The sequence below is a fragment of the Narcine bancroftii genome, chromosome 3 (genome assembly GCF_036971445.1).
Source record: "Narcine bancroftii isolate sNarBan1 chromosome 3, sNarBan1.hap1, whole genome shotgun sequence".
NCBI classification, from domain to species: Eukaryota; Metazoa; Chordata; class Chondrichthyes; order Torpediniformes; family Narcinidae; genus Narcine; species Narcine bancroftii.
The window spans coordinates 177,705,005-177,732,177 of record NC_091471.1 but is presented as its reverse complement, the minus strand read 5'-3'; the positions used below and the strand labels follow the sequence as shown (position 1 = coordinate 177,732,177).

Here is a 27,173-nt window from a genome sequence, read left to right as displayed (position 1 = left end):
GTGGTGCAGACGTTCGACCAGTCCATTGGCCTGGGGGTGGTAAGCCGTGGTGCAGTGTAGCTGGATCCCCAATGTGTTGGCGAGCTGTGCCCAGAGCACAGATATGAACTGGGCACCTCGATCGCTAGTGAGGTGAGCCGGGAAGCTGAACCGGGCGACCCTTTTTCTTCTTTTTTTTTTCTTTGGCTTGGCTTCGCGGATGAAGATTTATGGAGGGGGTAAATGTCCACGTCAGCTGCAGGCTAGTTGGTTGCTGACAAGTCCGATGCGGGACAGGCAGACACGGTTGCAGCGGTTGCAGGGGAAAATTGGTTGGTTGGGGTTGGGTGTTGGGTTTTTCCTCCTTTGCCTTTTGTCAGTGAGGTGGGCTCTGCGGTCTTCTTCGTAGGAGGTTGCTGCCCGCCAACCTGTGAGGCGCCAAGATGGACGGTTTGAGGCGATATCAGCCCACTGGCGGTGGTCAATGTGGCAGGCACCAAGAGATTTCTTTAGGCAGTCCTTGTACCTTTTCTTTGGTGCACCTCTGTCACGGTGGCCAGTGGAGAGCTCGCCATATAACACGATCTTGGGAAGGCGATGGTCCTCCATTCTGGAGACGTGACCCACCCAGCGCAGCTGGATCTTCAGCAGCGTGGACTCGATGCTGTCGACCTCTGCCATCTCGAGTACTTCGACGTTAGGGATGAAAGCGCTCCAATGAATGTTGAGGATGGAGCGGAGACAACGCTGGTGGAAGCGTTCTAGGAGCCGTAGGTGATGCCGGTAGAGGACCCATGATTCGGAGCCGAACAGGAGTGTGGGTATGACAACGGCTCTGTATACGCTTATCTTTGTGAGGTTTTTCAGTTGGTTGTTTTTCCAGACTCTATTGTGTAGTCTTCCAAAGGCGCTATTTGCCTTGGCGAGTCTGTTGTCTATCTCGTTGTCGATCCTTGCATCTGATGAAATGGTGCAGCCGAGATAGGTAAACTGGTTGACCGTTTTGAGTGCCCGATGGAGATGTGGGGGGGCTGATAGTCATGGTGGGGAGCTGGCTGCTGGAGGACCTCAGTTTTCTTCAGGCTGACTTCCAGGCCAAACACTTTGGCGGTTTCTGTAAAACAGGGCGACCCAACCATGCAACAATGCTCGGGAGTAGGAGTCGGTGGAGACGTCTGGCATCAGGATCACCTCGGGCCAGCGAGTGGTGCGGTCCACCACCGTAAACAGGCAACGGTTGCCCTGGGAAACGGGTAAGGGCCCAACAATGTCCACGTGAATCTGGCTGAACCATTCCCAAATGTGCTCGAACTCCTGTACGAGCTCCCTGGTATGCCTGTGCACCTTGGGCATCTGGCAATGGGTGCATGTTCTGGCTCAGCCCGCGATCTGCTTCCGCAGCCCAAGCCATACGAACCGTTCTGCCACCATCCGGACCATGGACGAATGAGAAAGGTCGTGGATGTGATGGAAGACCTGCCTGCGCCACTGCTGGGGAACCACTGGCCGCAGGGTTCCCAAAATGATATTGCACAGGATGGTGCCTTCGCCGCTTGGAGTCCCAACGTGTTGGGCGGTCTCGGAACCGCAGGCCGGTGATGGCGGTCTTGAAGGCCCTCGTCTCCTCATCAGCTTCCTGGTCCTGCGCGAGCTGGCTGAAGTCAAGGCCGGGTGTCAGCGCGCAGATGGCTGGTAACGAGAGTGCATCGGCAACCACATTATCCTTCCCCGCCTTATGCCGAATGTCGGTGGTAACACGAAGGAGAGGTGACGCTCCTGGCGGGCTGACCAGGGATCCTTTGCCATCATCAGTGCCTGGGTGAGGGGTTTAAGGTCGGTGAAAATGGTAAAAGTCCTCCCCTCCAAAAAATAGCAGAAATGCCGCACTGCCAGGTACATGCCCAGTAACTCTCAGTCGAAGGTACTATACTTGCATTCTGGCGGCCAGAGCAGGCGGCTGAAGAATGCCAGCGGCTTTGAATGTCCATTCACCTGCTGCTCCAGAATGGCACCGACGGTTGTGGCAGAGGCATCGACAGAGTGTGCCACATGCAGGTCGGTGTGCGGGTGGACGAGCATGGCGGCCTTCGCGAGGGCGTCCTTAATGGCCTTGAATGCGGTGCAGGCTTCTGGGTTCCAAGCGAGCATCTTGTGCTTGGCTGCTATGAGGGTGAACAGTGGCTGCATGATGCGCGCAGCTCCTGGGATGAAGCGGTTGTAAAAGTTGACCATACCCGCGAACTCCTGCAGCTCCTTGAAGCTGTCCAGGCGTGGGAACTCCCTGATTGCTGCGACCTTCACTGCGGCAGGTGTGGCTCCTTCGGCTGTGATGGTATGGCCCATGAACTGCATGGACTCTTTTCCGAACTGGCACTTGGATGGGTTGATGGTAAGGCCGAAGCCAGCCGGGAGAAAAGGGCACATAGGTGGGCCTGTGTTGCTCCCGGTCCTTGCTGGCGACGAGGATGTCGTCCAAATAAATAAAGACGAAATCCAAGTCCCTGCCCACAGAGTCCATGAGGTGCTAGAAGGTCTGAGCGGTGTTCTTGAGCCCGAATGGCATGTGCAGGAATTCGAACAAGTCAAAGGGGGTGATGATGGCCGATTTGGGTATGTCCTCAAGGTGCACCGGGATCTGGTGATATCCACGCACAAGGTCAACCTTGGAGAAGACCCTCGCACCTTGCAAGTTGGCCGTAAAGTCCTGGATGTGAGGGATGGGGTAACGGTCAGGAACGGTTGCCTCGTTGAGCCGTCGATAGTCTCCGCAAAGATGCCAGCCGCCAGAGCCTTTCGGGACCAGGTGGAGGGGCGAGGCCCACAGCCTGTCAGATTACCGAATGATCCCCAGCTCCAACAGGTGCGAAAACTCCTCCTTTGCTACCTGGAGCTCGTTAGGTGGGAGCCGGCGTGCCTTGGCGTGAACCGGCGGGCCCTGGGTGGGGATGTGGTGGAATACCCCATGATGCGGTGAGGCAGCGGAGAACTGTGGCTTGAGGAGTATCAGGAACTCATCCAGGATCCGCTGGAACTCGTCTCTGGGCATGCTGATCATGGCCATTTGCGGTTGCTCCGAGCAGGAGGCGTCGAGGTGAACTGTCTGGAAGGCGCCTCCTCCAGGTGCCTACCTCGAATGTCCACCAGAAGCCCGTGTGCGAGGAGGAAGTCTGCACCCAGGATGGCAGTCAGGAGGGACGAGACAGTGAACCTCCACGCGAAATTCCGTTGGCCAATCTGGAAGTGGACAGTCTTGTCTCCATACGTTCGGATTGCCGTTGCATTGGCCGCACAGAGGGGAGGTTTCTGGATTCGATGGCCGTGGCTGAGATGACACTGATCTAGGCTCCAGTGTTAACGAGGAATCGCCGACCACTGACTGAGTCCCGCAGGTAGAGAAGGCTGTGTTCTTGGCCAGCCAGCGCAACCATTAACAGCGGTCAGCCTGGTCGTTTCCCTGGACCGAGCAGGGCTGACCACACTTCCAAGCCTTGGCTCCCCAGCGCTGGTGGTAGAAGCAGAGGCCTGAAGCCGATGCTGTGGCCTTGGTTATGCTCTTCGGGGCCCCTGCAGGGGCCGGGTGCTCTACTACAGAGCTAGGGGTGGGCTTGGGGTGGTCGTGCCTGTGTCTCGTGACCTGCTGGGCCACTGATCCTTCCAAGAATCGTGCGAGCCATAGCTCGGGCCTTCTTGGCGACCTTCCTCAGGTCGGTGAAGCTCTCCTAGACCAGCAGTGGCCGGATGTTCCCAGGCTTATGTTCGAGGAAGATGCGCTTGAAGACTGGACAGTCGGTGTGCTCATCCATGAGCGCGAGCATCTCGTCCATCAGTTCCATTGGGGACCTGTCCCCCAAGGCGTCGAGGTGAATGACCCGAGCAGCACGCTGGTGTCTGGATAGTCCGAGGGACCCAGTAAGCATTCGCTCGATGGTCTTGTATTTGTCCTCGGTGGTTGGGTCCTGAACAAAATGCAGCACGCAGCTGGCGGTGGCCTGGTCCAGAGCAGCGACCACATGGTAGAATCTGGTCATGTTGGACGAAATCTGGTGGAGGTGAAACTGGGCCTCCACGTGGCCGAACCAGGTCTCCGGCTCCTGAATCCAGAATTCAGGCTGTTTTACGGCTATAGCTCTGATCCCAGGCTCGCTCATGATGGGTTCAAAGACGTTTGAACCAGTCGGGGTCACCAATTGTAGTGGCGGCTACACTGCTCCTGCAGTAACACACTCAACCAGATGGGTTGAGCTCAGTGAGCAGACTAGTTTATTGCAGGCTGCTGGGTTGCCCTTCTACTCCCAGCCCGGACCTGGCTGAGAACTGTGCTGGCGGGCACTGACGTCATCTGGGTGTCATGTGGTCCCTCTGCGTGGGTTTCTGAGCCCCGTGCTGGAAGAAAGGGAAACCCCCGATGGCGCCATTTTGGCTGGCTGCCCCGCCGCGTGGATAACAAGCGGGGCCGGTTCACCTGCCTTGTGGTGAGCTGCCACGGTTTCACACAAACTGACAGAATGATTTCATGGAAAAGCCACTTGTGCTCTTGAAACAGAGAAATCTTCGCTGCTCAATGAGCAAGTGGGAATGCCATTGTGCGGAGTTGATGAAAATGATGAGTTAATGCAAAATGAAAGAGAAAGGTTTATTGAAAACGATGCAAGGCAGTGGCAGAGTGTTGAAAGGATGGGAGGGGCAGTTTCAAAGGTGATGCCATTGTATCTAAAGGAACAGCTACTCATGGTGAAAACTCAAAAGCATAAGCCAGTGCCAGAGGCGAAAGATGTGTGCGAGGATATACAACTGCAGGAGAAATCAAAGATAAAAATAAAGACTGAATTTCGGGACACAAGACAAAGCAAGTCAGGTATAAAAGATGGATGACAGAAATGTGCACGTGGTCATGGATCAGCATGAACTGTGGGTTGCAGTCATTGACTGATCAAGAAATAATTTCAGATTTGGGACAGTTGGAAAGACAAGTGGATATTGAAAATCTCTTGGTTATAGAAATCGTCTTGGAAAAGATTGGATAAATGGAGAAGTGGAAGAGGAGCTCAAAGCAAGCGGGACACCAACATTCCAGTGCTGGACTTCAGCTCGAGGTAGAGTCAGGAAGAGAGGCAATGCTGTGGGTGTGAAGGAGATGATAGGACCCAAAACAGATTGCTTCACTTTTTTGACATTTAGCTAGAGGAAGTTACAACTCATCCAGTTTTGTCAGACACTGTTTAACTGTTCAGTGTTTCAAAGTCAGCATAATCTTTCTGCATGAATCATAGACACTGAAATGAAAAAGTGGAAACCAGACAATAGAAATAAGAGTGGGATAGACAAGGGAATAATTATACTCATTCAGCTACTTCAATGACCTTTCTTCCGTCATCTGATCAGCAGTGTGGATGTTCACTGATAATGACACAATTCCTTAACAAATGAGCAGCACAGAGATCACAGTACAGTACAAGCTCTTTAGTTTACGATGTTGTGCTGCCCTCTGTAAACCTACTCCACAACATTCAACTCCTTCCCCACCTCACACCCATAACCCTCTATTTTTCTAACATCTATGTGCCTACTCAAGAGCCTTTTGAATAGACCTTTTATACCAGTTTCCACCACCACCCTAACCCTTACCACATCATCTCCCCTAAACTTTCTTCTATTCACCTTAAACAGATGTCTTCTGGTATTTGCTATTGTCATGCCAGTAAAGAGGTGCCAACTGTCTATCTCATCCAGGCCTCTTGTAATCTTATCTTTCTTTGGCTTGGCTTCGCGGACGAAGATTTATGGAGGGGGTAAAAAGTCCACGTCAGCTGCAGGCTCGTTTGTGGCTGACAAGTCCGATGCGGGACAGGCAGACACGATTGCAGCGGTTGCAAGGGAAAATTGGTTGGTTGGGGTTGGGTGTTGGGTTTTTCCTCCTTTGCCTTTTGTCAGTGAGGTGGGCTCTGCGGTCTTCTTCAAAGGAGGTTGCTGCCCGCCAAACTGTGAGGCGCCAAGATGCACGGTTTGAGGCGTTATCAGCCCACTGGCGGTGGTCAATGTGGCAGGCACCAAGAGATTTCTTTAGGCAGTCCTTGTACCTTTTCTTTGGTGCACCTCTGTCACGGTGGCCAGTGGAGAGCTCGCCATATAACACGATCTTGGGAAGGCGATGGTCCTCCATTCTGGAGACGTGACCCATCCAGCGCAGCTGGATCTTCAGCAGCGTGGACTCGATGCTGTCGACCTCTGCCATCTCGAGTACTTCGACGTTAGGGGTGTAAGCGCTCCAATGGATGTTGAGGATGGAGCGGAGACAATGCTGGTGGAAGCGTTCTAGGAGCCGTAGGTGGTGCCGGTAGAGGACCCATGATTCGGAGCCGAACAGGAGTGTGGGTATGACAACGGCTCTGTATACGCTTATCTTTGTGAGGTTTTTCAGTTGGTTGTTTTTCCAGACTCTTTTGTGTAGTCTTCCAAAGGCGCTATTTGCCTTGGCGAGTCTGTTGTCTATCTCATTGTCGATCCTTGCATCTGATGAAATGGTGCAGCCGAGATAGGTAAACTGGTTGACCGTTTTGAGTTTTGTGTACCCGATGGAGATGTGGGGGGGCTGGTAGTCATGGTGGGGAGCTGGCTAATGGAGGACCTCAGTTTTCTTCAGGCTGACTTCCAGGCCAAACATTTTGGCAGTTTCCGCAAAGCAGGACGTCAAGCGCTGAAGAGCTGGCTCTGAATGGGCAACTAAAGCGGCATCATCTGCAAAGAGTAGTTCACGGACAAGTTTCTCTTGTGTCTTGGTGTGAGCTTGCAGGCGCCTCAGATTGAAGAGACTGCCATCCGTGCGGTACCGGATGTAAACAGCGTCTTCATTGTTGGGGTCTTTCATGGCTTGGTTCAGCATCATGCTGAAGAAGATTGAAAAGAGGGTTGGTGCGAGAACACAGCCTTGCTTCACGCCATTGTTAATGGAGAAGGGTTCAGAGAGCTCATTTCTGTATCTGACCCAACCTTGTTGGTTTTCGTGCAGTTGGATAATCATGTTGAGGAACTTTGGGGGACATCCGATGCGCTCTAGTATTTGCCAAAGCCCTTTCCTGCTCACGGTGTCGAAGGCTTTGGCGAGGTCAACAAAGGTGATGTAGAGTCCTTTGTTTTGTTCTCTGCACTTTTCTTGGAGCTGTCTGAGGGCAAAGACCATGTCAGTGGTTCCTCTGTTTGCGCGAAAGCCGCACTGTGATTCTGGGAGAATATTCTCGGCGACACTAGGTATTATTCTATTTAGTAGAATCCTAGCGAAGATTTTGCCTGCAATGGAGAGCAACGTGATTCCCCTGTAGTTTGAGCAGTCTGATTTCTCGCCTTTGTTTTTGTACAGGGTGATGATGGTGGCATCACGAAGATCCTGAGGCAGTTTACCTTGGTCCCAACAAAGCTTGAAAAGCTCATGCAGTTTGGCATGCAGAGTTTTGCCGCCAGCCTTCCAGACTTCTGGGGGGATTCCATCCATACCTGCTGCTTTGCCACTTTTCAGTTGTTCGATTGCCTTATATGTCTCATCCAGGGTGGGAACCTCATCCAGCTCTAGCCTTAGGGGCTGTTGAGGGAGCTGGAGCAGGGCGGAATCTTGGACTGAGCGGTTGGCACTGAAAAGAGATTGGAAGTGTTCTGACCATCGGTTGAGGATGGAGATCTTGTCGCTGAGGAGGACTTTGCCGTCTGAGCTGCGCAGCGGGCTTTGGACTTGGGGTGAGGGGCCGTACACAGCCTTTAGTGCCTCGTAGAAACCCCTGAAGTCGCCAATGTCCGCGCTGAGCTGGGTTCGTTTGGCGAGGCTAGTCCACCACTCATTTTGGATCTCCCGGAGTTTGCGCTGAAGATGGCTGCATGCGCAACGGAAGGCTTGTTTCTTCTCTGGACAGGACGGCTTTGTAAGGTGAGCCTGGTGGGCAGCTCGCTTCTTTGCCAGCAGCTCCTGGATTTCCTGGCTGTTTTCGTCAAACCAGTCCTTGTTTTTCCTGGAGGAGAAGCCCAGTACCTCTTCAGTGGATTGCAGTATGGTAGTCTTCAACTGATCCCAGAGGGTTTCAGGGGACGGGTCCGTGAGGCGGGTTGCAACGTCGAGCTTTGCTTTGAGGTTTGCCTGGAAGTTTCCTCTCGCTTCGTTTGACTGCAGGTTTCCAACATTGAACCTCTTTCTGGGGGCTTTATTGTTCCTGGGCTTTGGCTTGAAGTGAAGGTTGAGCTTGCAGCGAACCAGCCGGTGGTCAGTGTGGCATTCCGCGCTAGGCATGACCCTGGTGTGGAGCACATCTTGTTTGTCACTTTCTCGCACCAGGATGTAGTCCAGGAGGTGCCAGTGTTTGGATCGGGGATGCATCCAGGTGGTCTTAAGGCTGTCCCTCTGCTGAAAAAGGGTGTTTGTAATGACAAGTCGCTGTTCTGCGCAGAGTTCCAACAGGAGGCGCCCATTGTCGTTGCACTTGCCGACGCCATGCTTGCCCAGGATTCCTGGCCAGGTTTCTGAGTCTTTGCCGACACGAGCGTTGAAGTCGCCCAGGATGACAACCTTTTCGGCTGTAGTGGTACGTTGGATGAGGTTGCGCAGGTCGGTGTAGAACTTGTTCTTTTCTGCTGGTTCCGCCTGGAGGGTTGGAGCATAGACACTGATGAGGGCGATGTGACGCTTGTTTTGAAGTGGGAGTCGCATGGACATGATTCGGTCCGAGAGGCCTGTCGGAAGGTTTTCGAGTTTGGAGGCAATGAAGCTCTTGACCATGAAGCCTACACCAGATAGGCGTCGTTCATCCGAAGGCTTGCCAGACCAGTAGAGTGTATTACTAGTGTACTACCATTAGTAGTATTACTACTACGGAGGCAGGCGGAGGCCCTGGTCCGGGCAGGGAGTGGGAGGCGGCGGCCCCAGTCCAGGCACAGGGAGAGCAGCAGCGGCCCCGGCCCCGGTCCGGGCGAAGGGTAGACGGCGGCGGCCCCGATACGGGCAGGAGCAAGGGGGAGACGGCGGCCCCGGCCTCGGTCGTGTGAGGCAGGCGGAGGCCTCGATACGGGCAGAGAGTTGGAGGCGGCGGCCCCAGTCCAGGCACAGGGAGAGCAGCAGCGGCCCCGGCCCCGGTCCGGGCGAAGGGTAGATGGCGGCGGCCCCGATACGGGCAGGAGCAAGGGGGAGACGGCGGCCCCGGCCTCGGTCGAGTGAGGCAGGCGGAGGCCCCGGTCCGGACAGGGAGTGGGAGGCGGCGGCCCCAGACCGGGCACAGGGAGAGCAGCAGCGGCCCCGGCCCCGGTCCGGGCGAAGGGTAGACGGCGGCGGCCCCGATCCGGGCAGGAGCAAGGGGGAGACGGCGGCCCCGGCCTCGGTCGAGTGGGGCAGGCGAAGGCCCCGATCCGGGCAGAGAGTGGGAGGCGGCGGCCCCAGTCCAGGCACAGGGTGAACTGCGGCGGCCTCGGCCCCGGTCCGGCCAGTATGGACCGACCTAGGGGGGGGAGGCAGGCCCCTCCAGTCCGGGTAAGAAACCTGCATAGGAGAAGGCCACTCCGATATAAAACCTACGACCCAAGGACCTCGCTGCCACGTCCCAGCTTGCTTGGCCACGGCACACGAACCATGGGTGTAAAGGGTGGGGCCAGTACTGCGCGCACTGCACTCCACCTAAAAGCTCCTTTGCGCAGGCCCGAGGACAGGTCCACGTCCTCCCCCTCTACGTCCTCCCCCTCCACGTCCTCCCCCTCAAAAGATGCTCACAAACTCAAGCTAGCATGCTGGAACATCAGAACCATGCTAGACAAGGCTGACAGCCACCGACCTGAACGTCGGTCTGCCCTCATTGCACATGAACTCCTCAGACTTGACATCAACATAGCCGCTCTCAGTGAAGTCCGCCTGGCAGATGTAGGCAGCCTCCAAGAACGCGGCGCGGGCTACACACTCTACTGGTCTTGTAATCTTATATACTGCTATTAAGACACCGGCATGCAGAAAGGCCTGGAGAGCATTCAGGCATGGCTGATAAAGTGACAGTTGTGTCACAGAAGTGCCATCTCCAACAGGATGCAGTCATTCCACCTACCCTTAACAATCAATTGCATTACCATCTCTAAGTCCTCATCTCAGCAATATCCAAAGGGTAACTCAACTGGACAAGCAAGTCAATAGCAAGGCTGCAAGGGCAAATCAGAGTATACTTTAGCAAATTACTTGCTTCCTGATGTGACAGGCTGTTTTCACTGTCAACAAGGCACACTCTAAACTCACAAATGACTGGATAAGGTTTGCACCAATGTATCAAGAAGTTAAACAGCACTCAAGACAAAGCAATCCACTTAATTGGCAACCCCATCAACAACCAGCTTAAACACTCATTCCTTCCTTCATCTGCACAGAGTAGTTGCAGTGTACAATGAATTGCAGTCACTTATCAGGTTACTCTGACACACCTCCCACACCCTCAAACTCGACATGGACAAGGGCAGTAAACACAGGGGAACACCTACAGGTTCTGCTCTCAGCCATTGAGCACCATGACAGAAAACATATCATCTGCTCTTCATTATGACTGGGTTGAAATTTGAGAACCCTCTGCCCACTCGGAATGCCTTCAGTAGAAATTCAACTGTGCTTCATGGTAGTGCAACAAGTTGCAGCCTTGCCAGGTATATCTCAATCCCTGTAATATATACCCAACAAATTTCTGACCAGTTCATGAATTACATGTGAAATAAGCACTTCTCACTCGTTATAATTTGTTTCAATTTATTTAAATCTTCTGATCCAATTCTACAAATTGGTCACAATGCACTTCAAGGCAAATCTAATATAAATGGGTTGTTCAGCATTTTAAAACAGCAAACATTTTGTTTGTCTATTGCAGTACTTACCCATGGCCACAGAACATGACTGGATCTAAACCAGGCTGCTCTCTCCTTTATGTTTGCCACCATGGTCTCTGCATAGTTACCAACTGTTTGAGTGGTCACTGGAAGACTCATATTCGGGTAAATTCCATCTTTTGGTGGGTCAGGAAAAACAGCAATTCCATTCCAAAAAAAGCCAGATCTAAACCACATCAAAACAAAAACAAGAAAATCCTTCACTCTGAAATGATCAACAGGAATTTTTTAAATCCTGAATTACAAGTCAACTGAATATTTCAAGTTATACAAAATAACCAATGAATCGTAACTATTTTTTGTGTATTCGATGCACTGCCTGAGCAACAAAACATCCAATGCTGCAGAAAACACTAGCTTGGCAATCAACAAGCCATTGTAGTAGTTGATGGAACCAACACACACTATAAGGACTACTGTGGGAGAATTAAAATAGCACAATATGATGTCCAAATGCACAGACAAAACAGACAACAATAATGTCTTGTAGAATAACAGGGAAATTATTAATTTATAACTTCCAGTTTATGAGGACAAGTTAGTTAACATAAATTTAGAAGGAAGAGAAGCCTTGGCAACTTCCTTGACTTCTTCAATGACATGACAAACTACAGAACACCATAAAATTAAAATTTCCCATTGAGCATTCAATAAAGAACAATATTGAAGGTTATGCCTATTTCAACTGTTGAAAATACTTTTGCTTATTCTCATGAGCACAACCTTTGAGCCTTCTGTGCAACTGAATTTTGTAGCAGGTGGCCATTGGACATTGCTTAGTCATTACGTTGAAATTTCCAGACATTCTCAATGGGGTCATATGCCTCCAGTCCCCCCACCATCCAAGGGCCACAGCACATTTAAGGGGAGCCAAAGACTGAAATCCTTAATGGGGGAGGGGCAAGGTGTATTGACTGCATGGAAATTTAACAGATTAAACATCTTTGGGGAAGGAAAGGACTTCGCTGCTCGGCTTTGCTATGTTGTTGCCAAGAACATAAGATTTTTTCAAAGTTAGAGGCATTTGGAGACAGCATACATCAATAAATGTTTTCAGAGAGTTCTTTGCTTTGACTGATTAATATGGAACCAGCTTTAGCTATGAATTGCCTTCCACATAATTTTCCTCTTTTGCTCTATCACCTTCAATTCCAGGAAATAACCATGTAGGCCAAAAGGTTTTGTTCCATATGTCACACATCTGCAAGCACCTTTGAGTTTTCGTGATGGGTAGTCTGTTTACTAGCTTTTTTTGAAGAAGGTATGCATTGTTCATTATTTTCCATAAAATTTAAGCCTACTTTTCAGCTAATCCTTGTAAGACGTGCTTTTGTTTTGTTATACTTAATTTTTGTTACTTTCAGAAATAATTTTACCCACGAGTTCCTCGGCAAAAAAGTATCAGCAGTATTCAGAAGAAAATTTATCATATTGTTTCATTTCACATCCACAAAACCCTTCTCTGCCCATTTAAAGACTGTACATAAAGAGAGGAATGATAAATCCTGGAATTACATCACAACACTTCAAGATGACTTCAAGAGAAGGCCAATGTTCAAACAGATGATGGCTGAAATGTCACAGATATTAGAAAAGGATCTTCTTGCATCACACAAGATAAATAAATTGATTGCTATACAAAACACTGAACTCTGCCAATCTTGTTTTAATTTTTTTTATAACATGTATGTTCATATTTCATTCTTTCCTACATATTCAATAAGTATGATTTTGAATATGTCTGTATGTTCTGGAATCACAAGCCACGGTTGTTGTAAAAGCTTTGTTTTCACCTCCGATAACACAAATATTTTTAATGTCTGTGCCTATGTGGCATAAGCATATTGAAGGAAAACAAAAGTCAGTCCTCTATTGCACCATTTTGATTTGCATATCCATGCTGCCATAATAATAATAGTTATTACCTGTTGGAGAATGGAAGGAAAGAAGGAACACAATAACTGTATTGATCCATTGTGTGAGTGAAGATCTCATGCTGCTCAGCCAAAGAGGGAGAACCTTGCCACACAAACTGGAGCTTCTGCATGAGAGGAAAAGAAACGCAATTCAGAGCCATGTTTCATGCTTCTAAGAATGCATTTGAACAAATGTCATGGTGGAAAATTGCAAAGACTGGGCCTCAGTTCCCTGAGCCAAGAAGAACAAATAATTTTGTTGAGTAAATGAGATTGGGGGGGAGGGAGCTTGCATGGGTAGATGTTGTGAGGGTGTTACCCCTGTTCGGATTATACAACTAAGGGTTATAGACCTCGAAAGGCCCATTACTGGAATATTTGAACTTTTCTACACTGAGTTCTATGAATGTTAAGCCACTTGGTTTATTCAAGGATGTGACTTTTTTTTGGACCACAAGGAAATCAGCAAGTGTTGAAGCCAAGTCGAGCTCAGTCATGATTTTGTATATGGAGCAGGCTTGAGGGAGCACACAATGCATACTTGTTTTATTAGTTCAGAGGACACTAAATTCAATCATGATCTTATCACCTTTCACAGGTATAGATCTAGAGGCCCACTTGACCATACTATTCATATATAGGGAGAAAAATCAGAGAGAAAATTCCAACAATTTAAATCTAATGCCAACAATTCTTGGAACATTTGTCACCAGTTAAAATTCCAGTTCATTCTAACAACTGGGATGATTAAAAGTACCAGGCAGATTGAGAAACTTTGAGATGTTCTCTTTGAGGGGTGGGAGTCAAGATATGATTAATATCAGCGAGTTGGATTCGTCTGAGGATTTCCTTTCCCTATACTTCACCTTATATTTCTGCATCATGTCCTTTTCATCATAGTCAATGCGGGAGATGAGATGAGCATTAAAACCGGCAAAAGCAAACAGTGTGGGTGTGGTGGCCGAGGCTCCAAATGGATCCACATGCCATGAAAATTGAGGTCGTTTTCCAAAGGTTTCATACAGGAAGCCATGTCCTTCTGCAAAGATATACAGTCTCATCAAAAAGACTTCAAAATCCAAATTACAGAAGCAATAACAACCGTATATTTTAATGAAGGAAAATATGCTTTGACAGACAGTGATGTTTCCAGTACAGCATGGTCTGGAAACATGGAGTTTCAATGCATTTAATCCTACTGATAAATATGATCAGGAAATAAAACAAAGATAACCAAGCTTCAATAAAATGGAAGAGATATAGCATAAAGGCAGTGATCTATTGGATAGCAGTGATGCCTACCCATCCATCTGTTTAGGTTGACAAAACTAGGAGTTTTTTCTTTGGAGCGATAAAGGATGAGAGGTGACAATAAAGGGAAAAAAAAGTTTCTCATGAGACTAGATAGGTGTTGTGCATGGAGGAAAAGTGGCCTCCCTGCCTGTCTGGAATATGTATTGTGAGTGGTCACATGTCCTCCCTGTCTGAAATTTATTTGGAAGTCACATTACCTGTCAATCAAGGTTGGACTCTGGCCACCCATTAGTGCACACCTTGCCATTGATAATTTAAATCACCTCGGGTCATTATTGGCTCGAAGCACAGATTAGCACTGTATTTAACACCAACACACAGCCATTCTCTCTCTCTCTCTGCCTCATGGTCCAAGCCCCAGGCATTGCTCTATGCCAGGTCACTACTGTGGACATCACTAGAAGTGTTGCGGGTAAGGCGTGCACTGCACTGAAGCTGAGTCGTTAGTACTACCACTGGTCGGTACTCACAGAGAGCCGCAACCCCATTGGTAGAGGGAACTAGGTGTGTGAAAGAGTCCCTGTTTATAGTATGTGAGGAGGTCGAGTACAGATTTACCATTGTCAGAGTCCATCTGAAGTCAGAGGTGAGTGTCTATATTGTTTCTTAAGTGAAATAGTGATTGAGTACCGTTTAATGTTCTCCTGTTTGTTTTCTGTGTGTTAATATGAGTAATGTGTGATTGTAACACTTGCATCCAGACTAGTCTCTCTGTGATACCACCAAACCTGGTACCCTTCCCAACACGACAACAGGTGGGACTGTCAGCACCATTTGCTGAGGTGACAAAATACCAGAGGACATCTGTTTAAGGTGAGTGAAGGAAAACTTTGGGGAGATTTCATAGGAAAGTTCTTTTATTCAGTGGTGGGTGCCTGGAATGCATTGCTGGAAGGTGATTTTTGAGATAGGTAAAATAGTGGTCTTCGAAAGACTCTTAGAAACATTGAAGTAAGAAAGTAGAGGTTTATGGATGTGAAGGAGGGAGAAATCAGATTGTTATGGAGTACATTTACACATGTTGGCACAACATTGTGGGCCAAAGGACCTGTACTGTGCTGTAATGTTCACTGTTCCATAACACCTGGATGATCTACAGCAGGCACCTAAAGGCAGTGGTTGGAATGCAGATGGCTGAGAGGGGATTTGATAGAGGTATTTAAAATTATTGAAGGGAATAGATAGAGTAGAGTAAATAGACTCTTTCCCCTGAGGACAGGGGAGGTTGGAACAAGAGGGCATAAGGGTAAAGGGGCAAAACTTTAGGTGAAATATTAAAGGATGCTTTTTCACTCAGAGAGTGGTGGCAGAATGGAATGATCTTCCAAAAGAGATAGTTGCGGCAGGGTCCCTTCTGTCATTTAAGAGAAGGTTGGTTGTGTACATGGATGTGAGGGGTTGGAGGGTTATGGGCGGAGAGCAGGAGGGGGAAGCTAGTGGAGTTGTTCAAGTGAACCGGCGTGGACTTGAAGGGCTGACATGGCCTGTTTCCATGCTGAAAACAGTTATATGGTTATATGGTTATGGAAAGGAACCATTAATAAAGCTATTGCTGCAAATTACTTCAAATTCACTGATAAGATTTGGGAACCAATATATCCCAGACAAATATCCCCTGGAAAGAAGCTCTAGTTACCTTCAGTCGGCTACAATGGGCAGACGACCGTGACCACTCAAATTGGTCAAGTGGCATTCAGGATGGTATTGGGAGCCTTGTGTCCATCACCAGGAGCACACAGATGGGAAAAGCAGCAGACAACCTCAAAAACTGGGAGCTGCAAGGACCACGTGATGCAAGGTGAGTAAGAGGAGGCAGATCCCCAGAGCTCCCAGATCAAACAGCAAAAAAAGCCAAAATAAACAACAAAATAAGTGCCAGAATGATTTCTAGTGATGTGGGAAGACACTAGGAATAAGAAAATGTCAAAGAAAAACAAAGTGACAGAAAATAATGGCAAGGATTCAGTCCCAAAGTTAGAGAACTGTACCAAGGTCCCTTATGGAGAAGAAAATGGCAGGTCCGCTTCAATGCCCATGGAGGAAGATATCACCCAGCCCACACAGTCAATGGAGCCCGCCTACAAGGAGATCCGAGACCAAGGAAGCAATACCATCCTAGACCAGCAAACAGGTGGAAGGAGCCCTGGCCCCCTTCTGCAGCGCCAAGTCAGACACCCTTGCGCTGAACTCAACGCTCGCACTTGCACTCTGAACTAGTGAGAGACCGGGAAGTGTGGGAAAGGACACAAGCTGCAGGGTGGTGAGCCCAAAGCAATCCAATGTTGGGTCCAGGGACGCGATGAGTAGCAGCGATGACAGAGAGAAATAAGACTGCAAGGGAGACAGAGGCAGCAGCAATGGCAGTTGCCACGAGGCCAGGGGACTTCGTAAAGAGGACTCAGAGCCCTTCCTGAGGGACGTGTTGGAGGCCATGGGACATAAGGAGAGCAGACTATTTCAGGCTGTGGAAAAGAGAGCCCAGGGCATGGCTCAGAAATTAAATGTGAAGAAAACAAGAGCAAACATGGGGACTATCAAGATATTGCAAATAGTTGTTGTAAATTGTTAAATATCTGGGTTCAAATATAGGTTAAAAAAAATGAAGACTGGGAAAAGGGATCTGTGAAAACTCTGGGGTTGAATTTGGGGAGGAAGGTGGAAGGGAGAGTCACGGATCACAGGGACTAAGTAATGGAAGGATATGGCGGTGGCAGGAGAGAAGTTACCACTGGGGGAGAAGGGATAGGATAAGGGAATACAGCAATGGGGTTGGGGATTGTGATAATGCCAGGGGTTATTGCTATTTTCCCCCTTTTTCTTTTCTTGTTGGATTTTTTCTTCCTACCCATCTTTTTTGGTTCAGTTGTCTTTGTGTTTGTTTAGCTTTTCCAGGGTTTGTCGCAGGCCTGATGAGCAGAAGCAGAGGGCTGATGGTTGGACGGATGGCAAACATTGGGTGATGGAGGTACAGTGGAGGCAGTGGTCTGGGAGTCCCTGGAGCAATGGCAAAGAATATAAAATATGTTAGCTTTAACATTAATGGTTTGAACAGAATGGTGAAGAGGAAAAGAGTCTTGGCACACATTACAAAAATAAGGGCAGATCTAGCCTTTCTCCAAGAAAGGCATCTAACGGAGTAGAAGGACCAAAAGCTAAAGTGGGAATGGATGGGTCAGGTAATAGCCTCCATGGCAATTGCTCAAAGGCAAGGGGAGTTAGCGGCAATCCTGATAGGGATGAATGTTCCAGTGAGAGTACAGCTGGTGACCTCAGACAAAACAGGGAGATTTGTAATGGTACAATGTCAGATATATTCAGAATCCTGGACCTTAGTAAATGTTTATGCCCCCAATTTCAATGACAAAAAAATTTGTATAAATTTTCCTAAAATTGGCAGAGGGAAGGGAGAATATTTTGATGGGGGAGGGCTGCCAGACCACTGCTTCCACCATACCTTCACTTTGGTCTAGACCCTGTCTTACATAAATCAATTAAGAAAATAGCTGAAACAAAGGTGTCAAGGTTCACGATCGGTTGTGTGAAGGAGCTGAATCTGAGAGATGTATGGAGGCAGAAGCGTCCCAGGGAGAAGGACTACTCCTTCCATTCCAAACAACGTGACTCCTACTCTAAAATAGATTTTTTTTTCCTGGCTTCAGCCCATAAAGAGGGTAGGATCATGGAGGCAGAGTACACAGGGAGGTTCCTCTTAGACCATTCACCTCTATTATTAACAATAGAAATACCAGATAAGCAAGATACAGTATGAGGGATCTTAATTCATTGTTGTTAAAGAACCCAGAGTTTTGTTGTTTTATAAGAGTGCTGATAGATATCTTCTGCGAGACCAACTGTGTCTCTACTCTGGATAAATTACTAGTATGGGATACTCTCAAGAAATGCTTGAGAGGTCAGATAATTGGGTACACTAAAACAGTTAAAAAATATATGAGGGCGGTAGATGAATTAGAACAGGAGATTACTTGCCAAGAAAAGGACTTCCAAAAATAAGGTTCAGAAGGCCATTACTGGGCTCCAACAAATATGAAATTGAAGTACAATACATTACAAATGTTTAGTATGGAAAAGGCCATAATGTGGTCAAAACAAAAATACAATTGGGAGAGAGAACCCACGAAGTCCTCTCTTGGCAGTTCAGGACAGAACAGGCCTCGAGGATGATCAATGTGATACAAACCTGGAGTGCCAGGATCTCTTATAAACCAAAAGAGATTAATGAAACCTTCAAGAAATGTTATGAATGTCTATATAAATCAAAACTGACAGGAAAGTCTGTTAAAACCAGTGAATTCCTGCCTAAATTAGAACTGCCAAGTTCAGACCCAGAAGAAAAAGATGGGTTCACAGAGGAAGAGATAGGTAAAGCTATCAAGTCTCCAGGGGAGGATGGGTTTCCACTGGAGTTCTATGAAGAGATTAAATATTTATTGATGCCTCTTTACATGGAGAAGGTGGACCAGGTAATGAAGACCCAAACTCTCCCAGAATCTTTTGACAGCAATCATTATGACAATACTTTAAAAAGGCAAGGATCCGCTAATGCTGTCTTCTTATAGACCAATTTCTCAGTTAAACACAGATTATAAAATACTGGCCAAAGCCCTTGCAAATAGATTGGTGAAACATTTGCCAAAGCTCATAAATAAGGACCAAGCAGGCTTTGTACAGAAAAGATAGGCAGCGGATAATATTGGCAGATTGTTGAGTATCATGAATCTGGCACAAAACAGGAATAAGAGGGGCTTAGCTGTGGCCCTGGATACAGAAAAGGCATTTGACAGGTTGGAGTGGGATTTTTTATTTAAAGTGCTGGGAAAATTGAGGCTAGGGCCAACTTTTATAAATTAGATAAGGGCGCTTTACCATGCGCTCAAGGCTAAAGTTGAGACTAATGGGCAAATTTCCCCAGGCTTCCCACTGACATGATCAAGTAGACAGCTCGCTATCTTGAGCTCTGTTTGCACTAGCCATGGAGCTATCAGCCTAGACTATTCACCAGGATCCAGCCATTAAAGGCTTCAGAACAGGCTAGGAAGAGCAAAAAATTAATTTATTTGCCAATGATGTTCTGATATATCTGACAGACCCGGCAAACTCATTGCTCAAGCTGTGCTCCACTCTGGGAATAAGATCAAATTGGATAAAAGCAAAATCATGCCACTTACGAAGGAGGATTTCAGTCAATATCAAGAAAATAGTCAATTAAAGTGGCCGCAAAATTTGATCAAATATCTAAGAGTTAGAATAGATAATAATTTGAATAATTTATACAAGTTAAATTACCCCCCTCCCCCCCCCCCCCCTTGCTTGGGAAAATTGAGGAGGATCTAAATAGATGGATGTCCCTGCCTATTACATTAATGGGCAGGGTTAACTGTATCAAGATGAATGTGTTGCCACAACTCCAGAATCTCTTTCAGACACTGCCCATGTTGCTGCCCCGGGGATGCTTCAAAAATTTACTCGCGGGAGTGAGGGGATTCCCATGGATTGAAAAGGTAGCCAGGGTCTCTATGGAAAAATTGACACCTGGGATTATAGGCTTTAAAAAAATACTATTGGGGGCAGTCCAGTCGAGATACATCACCTCCCTCTTCAAAGGGGAAGGTAAATCATCCTGGGCACAAATCAACCTGCACGTGATAGGCGAGCAGGAAGTAGAGGACTTTAACTGAAAAGAAAGGCAGCCCCATATCAAAACAAATAATTTTCATTTGGAATAAAATTAACCAATATGTCAGAACCAAAGGGAGGCTGTCTCCAAAAATGACCTCGACTCCAAATAGATTGATACTATTGATGGTGGGTGACAATATCCTGGAGACCTGGCATCGTAATGGTGTCAGGTGCACAGAGGACTGTTATGAGCAGGGGCAACTAGTATCATTTGAGCAATTTAGGAATAAGTGTAATTTATCAAATAAGATGTTTCACTGCTACCTTCAGACAAGATCTTTACTGCAGGACAGATTAGGTCCAAGTATGGCCCTACAAATGTGCAGTCACATGGAGGGCATGCAGTCATCAATGCACAGTATAGGCTGGTACAATACAAATTTCTTCACTAGCTGTACCTGATGCCACAAAAATTGAATAACTCTAAACCAGAATTATCAAATCAAAGTTTCAGATGTGACATTGCGACAGGAACTTCTGTGCACACGACCTGGATGTGTGCCAAGGTGAGACCCTTTTGGGTGGAATTGAGCCAAGCCCTGGGAAAAAAAAAAATCATAGGTAAAGAATCCCACAGTACCCAGAGCTGTTCCTGTTGGGGAACATAATAGACATAAGGCTTACAATGAAGCTGTCCAAATTTCAAAATAAATTTGCTATGATTGCATTGGCGGTGGGCAGGAGTTGCCTGGAAGTCCGACTCTTACCTGAGCATTGAGCGCTGGAACACAGAAGTGCAGAGCTGTGTTGCCCTAGAGAAAGTTAACTACAACCTAAGGAAACAATACAATACCGTTTTGAATGTCTGGCAGCCCTACTTAAACTACATAGAGGCACAATTGTAGTATGGAACATCATGCCTCACTGCCTACCCTACCCTCCTAATCCACCCATCAATTGGCGGGGGAGCAGAGGGTGTCCATCCCATTCTAACCAGGGAAAGCCACGGAAAAAGGAAGGCATTGACACGACAGACCCATAATCCCCCAAATACAAGTTTCATGCCTTTGTTGTGAGTGTTTTGGTTATTGTGTGTAAATCCAATTAGTCTGGTCTTAAGTGTTCAATGTTGGGGGGGGGGTGGGAAGAAGATAAAGAGAACTTAAACTATATGAGATGATTATATGGAATTAACAAGTATGAAATGTAAATAATTTTAATATTGTTGATAATGATACTGACAATAGTTGGAGTTTGAATGGAAAAACTATAAATAAAATATCTTTTAAAAAAAGATATTTGTCAGGCAACTCATGCTCTCACATGACAACATAAATTAACTCAAGAGTCCACAAAATCAGCCTGGAAGTAATTCCAAAGGACCATCCCCCCCCCAAAAAAAAATCAAAAAGCCACCTTACAACCAATTTCTGATATGAACAAATGGAAACTAAACTTCATTCATAAGACTGCTATAAAAGTTTTGCAGATCACTTGTCAATGTAGGTACTGGGAATAAAAGCTTTTCAATTAAATTTGTTTTACAAAATAACAGCATATTTTAGAGATAACATTCAGCTTTCAAGTACCAAAGGGAGAGAAAAACAAAACATTGTTATATTCAACAATTGCCTGTTCTGGAGGTTACATTTGGTCAAAACAATAATTTTGGAGAACTGATTTGGAAAGGACATGTACTAACCTGTGAGTTGCAAGATCTGGGAACTGAGTTCTGTTACTGCTTCATCATGCATCACTTGGCCTCCAATGACAAACTCTAAACGCCCCTCCTTCAACAACTGATGCACCTGAAATTAATACTCAGTCAGTTCTGGATAAATAATCCAACAGTGGTTACATTTCTATAGTAATCCTTCAGTTGTACAGCCTTTTGAGAAATGATGGCTATGATTCTATCAGTAACCATCTAGCACACCAAGGCCCACAAGACGCAGTGATTTATTTTGCTGGATAATTTTTTTCAGCAAAATAAGTGAGGCCGTTTGAAAGATAAATATTAGATATTCCCAGTGCCCTGGTTTTACGTATTCAAATATTTTGAGTGACCACACTTTTATTCCTCCTCGATAAAGATGAAAGGTTAATTATCATACAAAATTCACTGCTGTCAACCAATCTATAATTTATTTTAAAAGACAATTTGACAGTTGCTTGTAAAAGAAAAAATATTTACAGTTGGGAGGACTGTGTTCAAAGGAGAGGTTTGAGTAGTAATTTGCATGAGAAAAGATTGGCACAAGCTGCAAGTCACTGAAACCTACAGTAGAAAAGGATCCATTCAGCCCAATGGAAGTACCAGTTCTTTGAGAAAGCTACATAATAATTCCCACTCCCGTATTTTTATCATTATCCTGCATGTTTTTACCTCTTCAATATTTATTCCCCTTCAGAAGGTTACAATTGATCTCTTCCGAATGTACAATGCCATGATTTTAGCAAAGAAAGTGCTTCACAATTTTCTCAAAGTCTCCTTGAAATACCCTCACTGATGTGGGATTTCTTGCCCTGCAAGCAAACAACCTGTTTGTTTGAAGGTCCTTGAATCTCTTCACTGGGAGCACATGGATGCCCTGCTAAAATAGAAGGGGGAACACCCACCTCCCATGCCACCCACTCACTTATATAACCATATAACAGTTTATGGCATGGAAACAGGCCATCTCGGCCCTTCAACTCCACGCTGGTTCACTCAAACAACTCTGCTAGATCCCCCCGCCTATTCTCTGCCCATAACCCTCCAATCTTCTCCTATCCATGTATATATCCTCCCTCCTCTTAAATGAAAGAATTGACTCTGCTTCAACTATTTCCTCCGGAAGATTATTCCATTCAGACACCACTCTCTGAGTGAAGAAGCATCCTCTAATGTTTCTCCTAAAATTTTGCCCCCTTACCCTCAACTTGTGCCCTCTTGTTTCAACCTCCCCTACTCTCAGGGGGAAGAGACTACTTGCATCTAGTCTATCTATTCCCTTCATAATTTTAAACACCTCTATCAAATCCCCTCTCAACCATCTACGCTCCAATGAATAAAGTCCTAACCTCTTCAATCTTTTGCTGTGCTCTAGGTATTTTAAGCCAGGCAACATCCTGGTAAATCTTCTCTGCACCCTCTCCACCTTATCTATATCCTTCCTATTATATGGAGACCAGAACTGAACACAATACTCCAAACCTGGCCACACCAACGCCTTAAACAGTCACAGCATCACTTCCCAGCTCCAACACTCTATGCTATGATTTATGAAAGCTAACATACCAAATCCATTCTTAACCACCCTGTCAACACGGGAATCCACCTTCAAGGAATGCTGAACCATAACTCCAAGATCTTTGTTCTTGTGCATTCCCCAATGAACTCCCCTTTACTACATATGTCCTATTTTGATTATTTTTCCCCCAAAATGAAGCACCTCATGCTTCTCTACATTAAATTCCATCTGCCATCTTTCAGCCCAATTTTCCAGACAAACCAAATCCCTCTGTATTCCCTAAAAACCTTCCTCACTATCCACCACTTCCCTTATTTTCATATCATCTGTATATTTACTTACCCAGTTAACCACCCCATCATCCAAATTATTAATATAAATTATGAACAACAGGGGACCTAGCACCGATCCTTGAGGCACGCCGCTCGTCACAGGCTTCCATCCTGACAGACAGTTGTCCACCATGACCCTCTGCTGTCTCTCCTCCAGCCACCTCTGAACCCATCTTACTATTTATCTATTAATCCCTAGTGACTGAACCTTCCTTACTAACCTTTCATGTGGAACCTTAACAAAAATTTGCTAAAATCCAGATAGACTGCATCAACTTCATCCACCTTTCTTGTCACTTCTTCAAAAAACTCAACAAGGTTCGTCAAGCATGACTTCCCCTTCACAAACCCATGCTGAGTGCTCCTGATCAATCCCTGCCTATCCAGATATTTATACACACCATCTCTAAGAATACCCTCCATAACTTTCCCTTCCACCAAAGTCAAGCTTACAGGCCTATAATTACTTGGCTGACACCTCATGCCTTTTTTAAACAACGGAACTACTTTGGCAATCCTCCAATACCGCGGAACAACACCCTCCTCCAGTGATAGTTGAAAAATCACTGACAGTGCCTCCGCTATTTGCTCCCTGACCTCCCTTAATGTCCTGGGGAAAATCCAATCAGGACCAGGAGACTTATCCACTTTACTGACCTTAGAAGCTCCAAAACCCTCTCTTTACTAATCCCTATCTTTTCCATAACTAAGCCATTTGCCTCACTTACCTCACATAGTCCAATGTCCCTTTCCTTTGTGAACACAGATGAGAAAAAGTCATTTAATATCTCTCCCATCTGATACAGTTCCTCGCACAGTTCACCGCTCTCATTTTCCCAACGGTCCTATTCTATCCTTAACCCTCCTTTTTTTGCTATCAAATACCTCCCAACCCACCTGTGGCAGAGTCTGTCGAGCTGACATTGACATTATCAGCCACTTTAGAATCAGGTACTCCTTAACAGGGTAAAGAAAGAACATTCTAGATTTAAAATGGAAATATTAAGTACAGTCACAACTCATGTATCGAATTACCTGTGATTTTTGTACATCAGTGGCTACTTTATCCCACCACAGTCGAAAGAACTCCTGCTCAACAGCAATAAACTTGCGCTGTTTCCCTTTCATCAATTCTTCCACAACAGTGGTGTAAACATTGGCTGCATATGCATTCATGCTTTCCTGTTAAGAAAATCACAAACTAGTTAGAAGGTCATTTTTTAAGGTTAAACAGATAAGTCCAATACACAAAAGTCAAGGTATCTTAACTATATGATGAAGGAGTCATGCTCCAAGCGTTGATAACCATTTACTTTCTGAAGATGGTGTGTTACCTGCTGAGTTTACTAAGGTTGCTTACCTGCAGCATAAATCATCTCCCAAATACATCTTACCAATTTTATTACCACAAACTGAACCACAAATGATTTTATGTTGTATGACCATGCAAAGAGGCTATTGAATCAACAATGTTCTCTTCATTAGATATCATCAAGGAAGTTGAAGGGATTAATTTACAACATGCCAAAACTAGTTAAGATGCAAAGGCAGAACTGTGCATATATTCCAAGGAAACACCCAAGATTCCTTTATTCAAGATGCTTTTATTGTCATGTAATAGTATAGACTATGTAATATTACACAAAATTGCCTAATGCAGCCTAAGGCAGATAAAGAGTTGCCATCAGGGTCACCTAGCGCCTCTCACTGCAAGAAAGAAAGAGAAGCAAAAGAGAATCCCTTCAGAGTCTCGAGTCTGTGGATTTGCCTCCAGCGCTCCCGCAGCCTCAGCAACCCAAGCTCAAAATCCAAACCTCCAACACAATCAGGAAGCCTTCAGTACCAGAGGCCCTTTGGAGACCCTTCTGGCTCTCAGCACCCTCTTGAATCTTGGTTCCAATACCTGTTCCCATAAGCCAGTCTCCAGCAGCCCGCAGCCTGTTTTGGTCGTTTATCTGCTGAGTCCCTCACTGGTCTGCTGCTGTGGTCACTGTCCAGTTGGGTCATCTCCTCGGTTTCTCCTCCAGCAGGGGGGGTGGGGGGGGGGGGTAGAGGGAATGTTCTCCCTCTTTCTAGCACCCTAAATCAATCCCAAGAACTGAACCCACCTGCAAAACCCTCCACCTTCCCTTTCTGATCTCTCCAATCCTCCCCCCTCGGACATCCCCAAACCTCCATTTCCACCCTCTAACCACCTCCACCAAAACTCCCCCCTTTGACTTCTTCCACCTTCAATCTCCACCCTCTAACCGCCCTAACACTCCCACCTCCTCCAAACACCTACCACCACATTGACTCCCACTCTGACCCCTGCTTAGTCTTTCCCATCCACTCTGACCTTCTCCCTTTCTGAGACAGAGGACTCAGTCCTCAATAGAGGCCTTGTCTTCGTTCCCTCCACTCACACCTGAATGAGTTCTATGCACACCTCAATGCCAAACTCTTCTTGCATCATCTCCATCTCCAGGAGTACTTCCATGACCATGACTCTCCACCCCATACCCAAGATCCCTTCTCCCTCCTCTTGGACACCTCATCTTTTTATTTCCAATTGCCACCGAGACAACAGTCTCAACTTCATCATTCCCCTTTCTTATTCTAATCTCATCTCCTCCAAATGCTCTGCCCTCCACACTCTCTGCAACAATTCCAATCTCATTATCAAACCCGCAGACTAGGGTGGTGCTGTTGTGGTCTGGTGTGCTGACTTCCACCTTCCCAAGGTCAGTCGACAGCTCTTAGACACCTGCTCTTACTTACCCCTTCCACAGGACCCCACCACAGCACATCAAGCTACCATCTCTAATCTTATCACCTCTGGTTATCTCACTCCGATGGCCTTCAATCTCATTGTTTCCTGACCCAACATTGCCCGGTTCACCTCTTACCCATGAATCAGGTAGACCCATATTTTTTGCTTGCTCTTGCTCCACCGAACTACTATCATCTTATTTTTGACTCCATCTTTACTCCCCTGTCCAATCCCTTCCTATCTACATCTGTGATACCTCACATGCCCTCTATCTCATCAATGACTGCATCATTTTCACTATGAATGTCTAATCCCCTCACATCTCCACCCCCCATCCAGAAAGTCTCAAAACCCATCTCTTTCTTGAAAAGAGACCCAACCAATCACCCTCCACAACTGTCCTCCTCCACCTAGTAGAACTTGTTCTCACTCTTCGTAACTTCTCCTTTGAATCATCCCACTTGCTTCAAATTAAAAGAATAGTCATGGGTACCTGCATTGGTCCCAACTATGCTTTCTGGTTTATGAGCTTTGTGGAGCAATTCATGCTGTAAGCCTACACAGGCAAGATCCCTCAGCTCTTACTCCTCTATATTGACAACTACATCGGGGTTGCATCATGCACCCTTGAGGAGTTTGCCAACTTCATTGACTTCACTGCCAACTTCTAACCCAATCTCAAATTTACCTGGTTCATTTCCAGCCACACTCTCCCCTTTCTTGATCTCTCTGTCACCATCTCAGGAGACAAGCTTTCCAGACATTTTTAAACATCCCTACCAACTCCCACAACTAACTCGACTACACTTCTTCACACCCAGTCCCCTGCAAGGATTCTATTCCATTCCCTTCTTGCAATTTCTCCATCTCTGCCACATCTGTTCTCAAGATGTGATCTTCCAGTCTAGATCATCTGAAATGTCTGGTTCCCCTCCACCACCATCAACTCAGCCCTTACCTGCATCTCCTCCATTTCCCGCTCACCTGCCTGACTCCCTCACCCACAGATGTAACAAACACAGGATTCTCTTTGTCTTTGCCAAGCACCACATTAGCCTCTGCATCCACACATTATCCATTGTAATTTCCGCCACCAACAACAGGATCCCACTACTAGATACATCTTCCC

At 46.6% G+C, this 27,173-nt stretch overlaps 1 protein-coding gene across 7 annotated transcripts in view; it reads right to left on the bottom strand.

Moving 5' to 3' along the window:
- Positions 1–27,173, bottom strand: part of man2b2 (mannosidase, alpha, class 2B, member 2) — a 115,532-nt gene that overhangs the window by 55,163 nt on the left and 33,196 nt on the right. For 5 of the 7 annotated variants that reach the window (XR_011353946.1, XR_011353945.1, XM_069925966.1 and 2 more), the window contains exons 2-6: positions 24,328–24,474; positions 21,430–21,535; positions 13,643–13,815; positions 12,786–12,901; positions 10,849–11,026 (exon numbers count right to left, since the gene is read on the bottom strand). Coding sequence is in view for 5 of the 7 variants with exons in the window: in XM_069925966.1 (XP_069782067.1) it covers positions 10,849–11,026; positions 12,786–12,901; positions 13,643–13,815; positions 21,430–21,535; positions 24,328–24,474 (720 nt within the window). In the remaining 2 variants the exon portion in view is untranslated. Of the gene's footprint in view, positions 1–10,848; positions 11,027–12,785; positions 12,902–13,642; positions 13,816–16,935; positions 17,085–21,429; positions 21,536–24,327; positions 24,475–25,195; positions 25,454–27,173 lie in introns of those variants that run through there. The other 2 variants (XM_069925964.1, XM_069925965.1) reach the window with 2 other exon arrangements.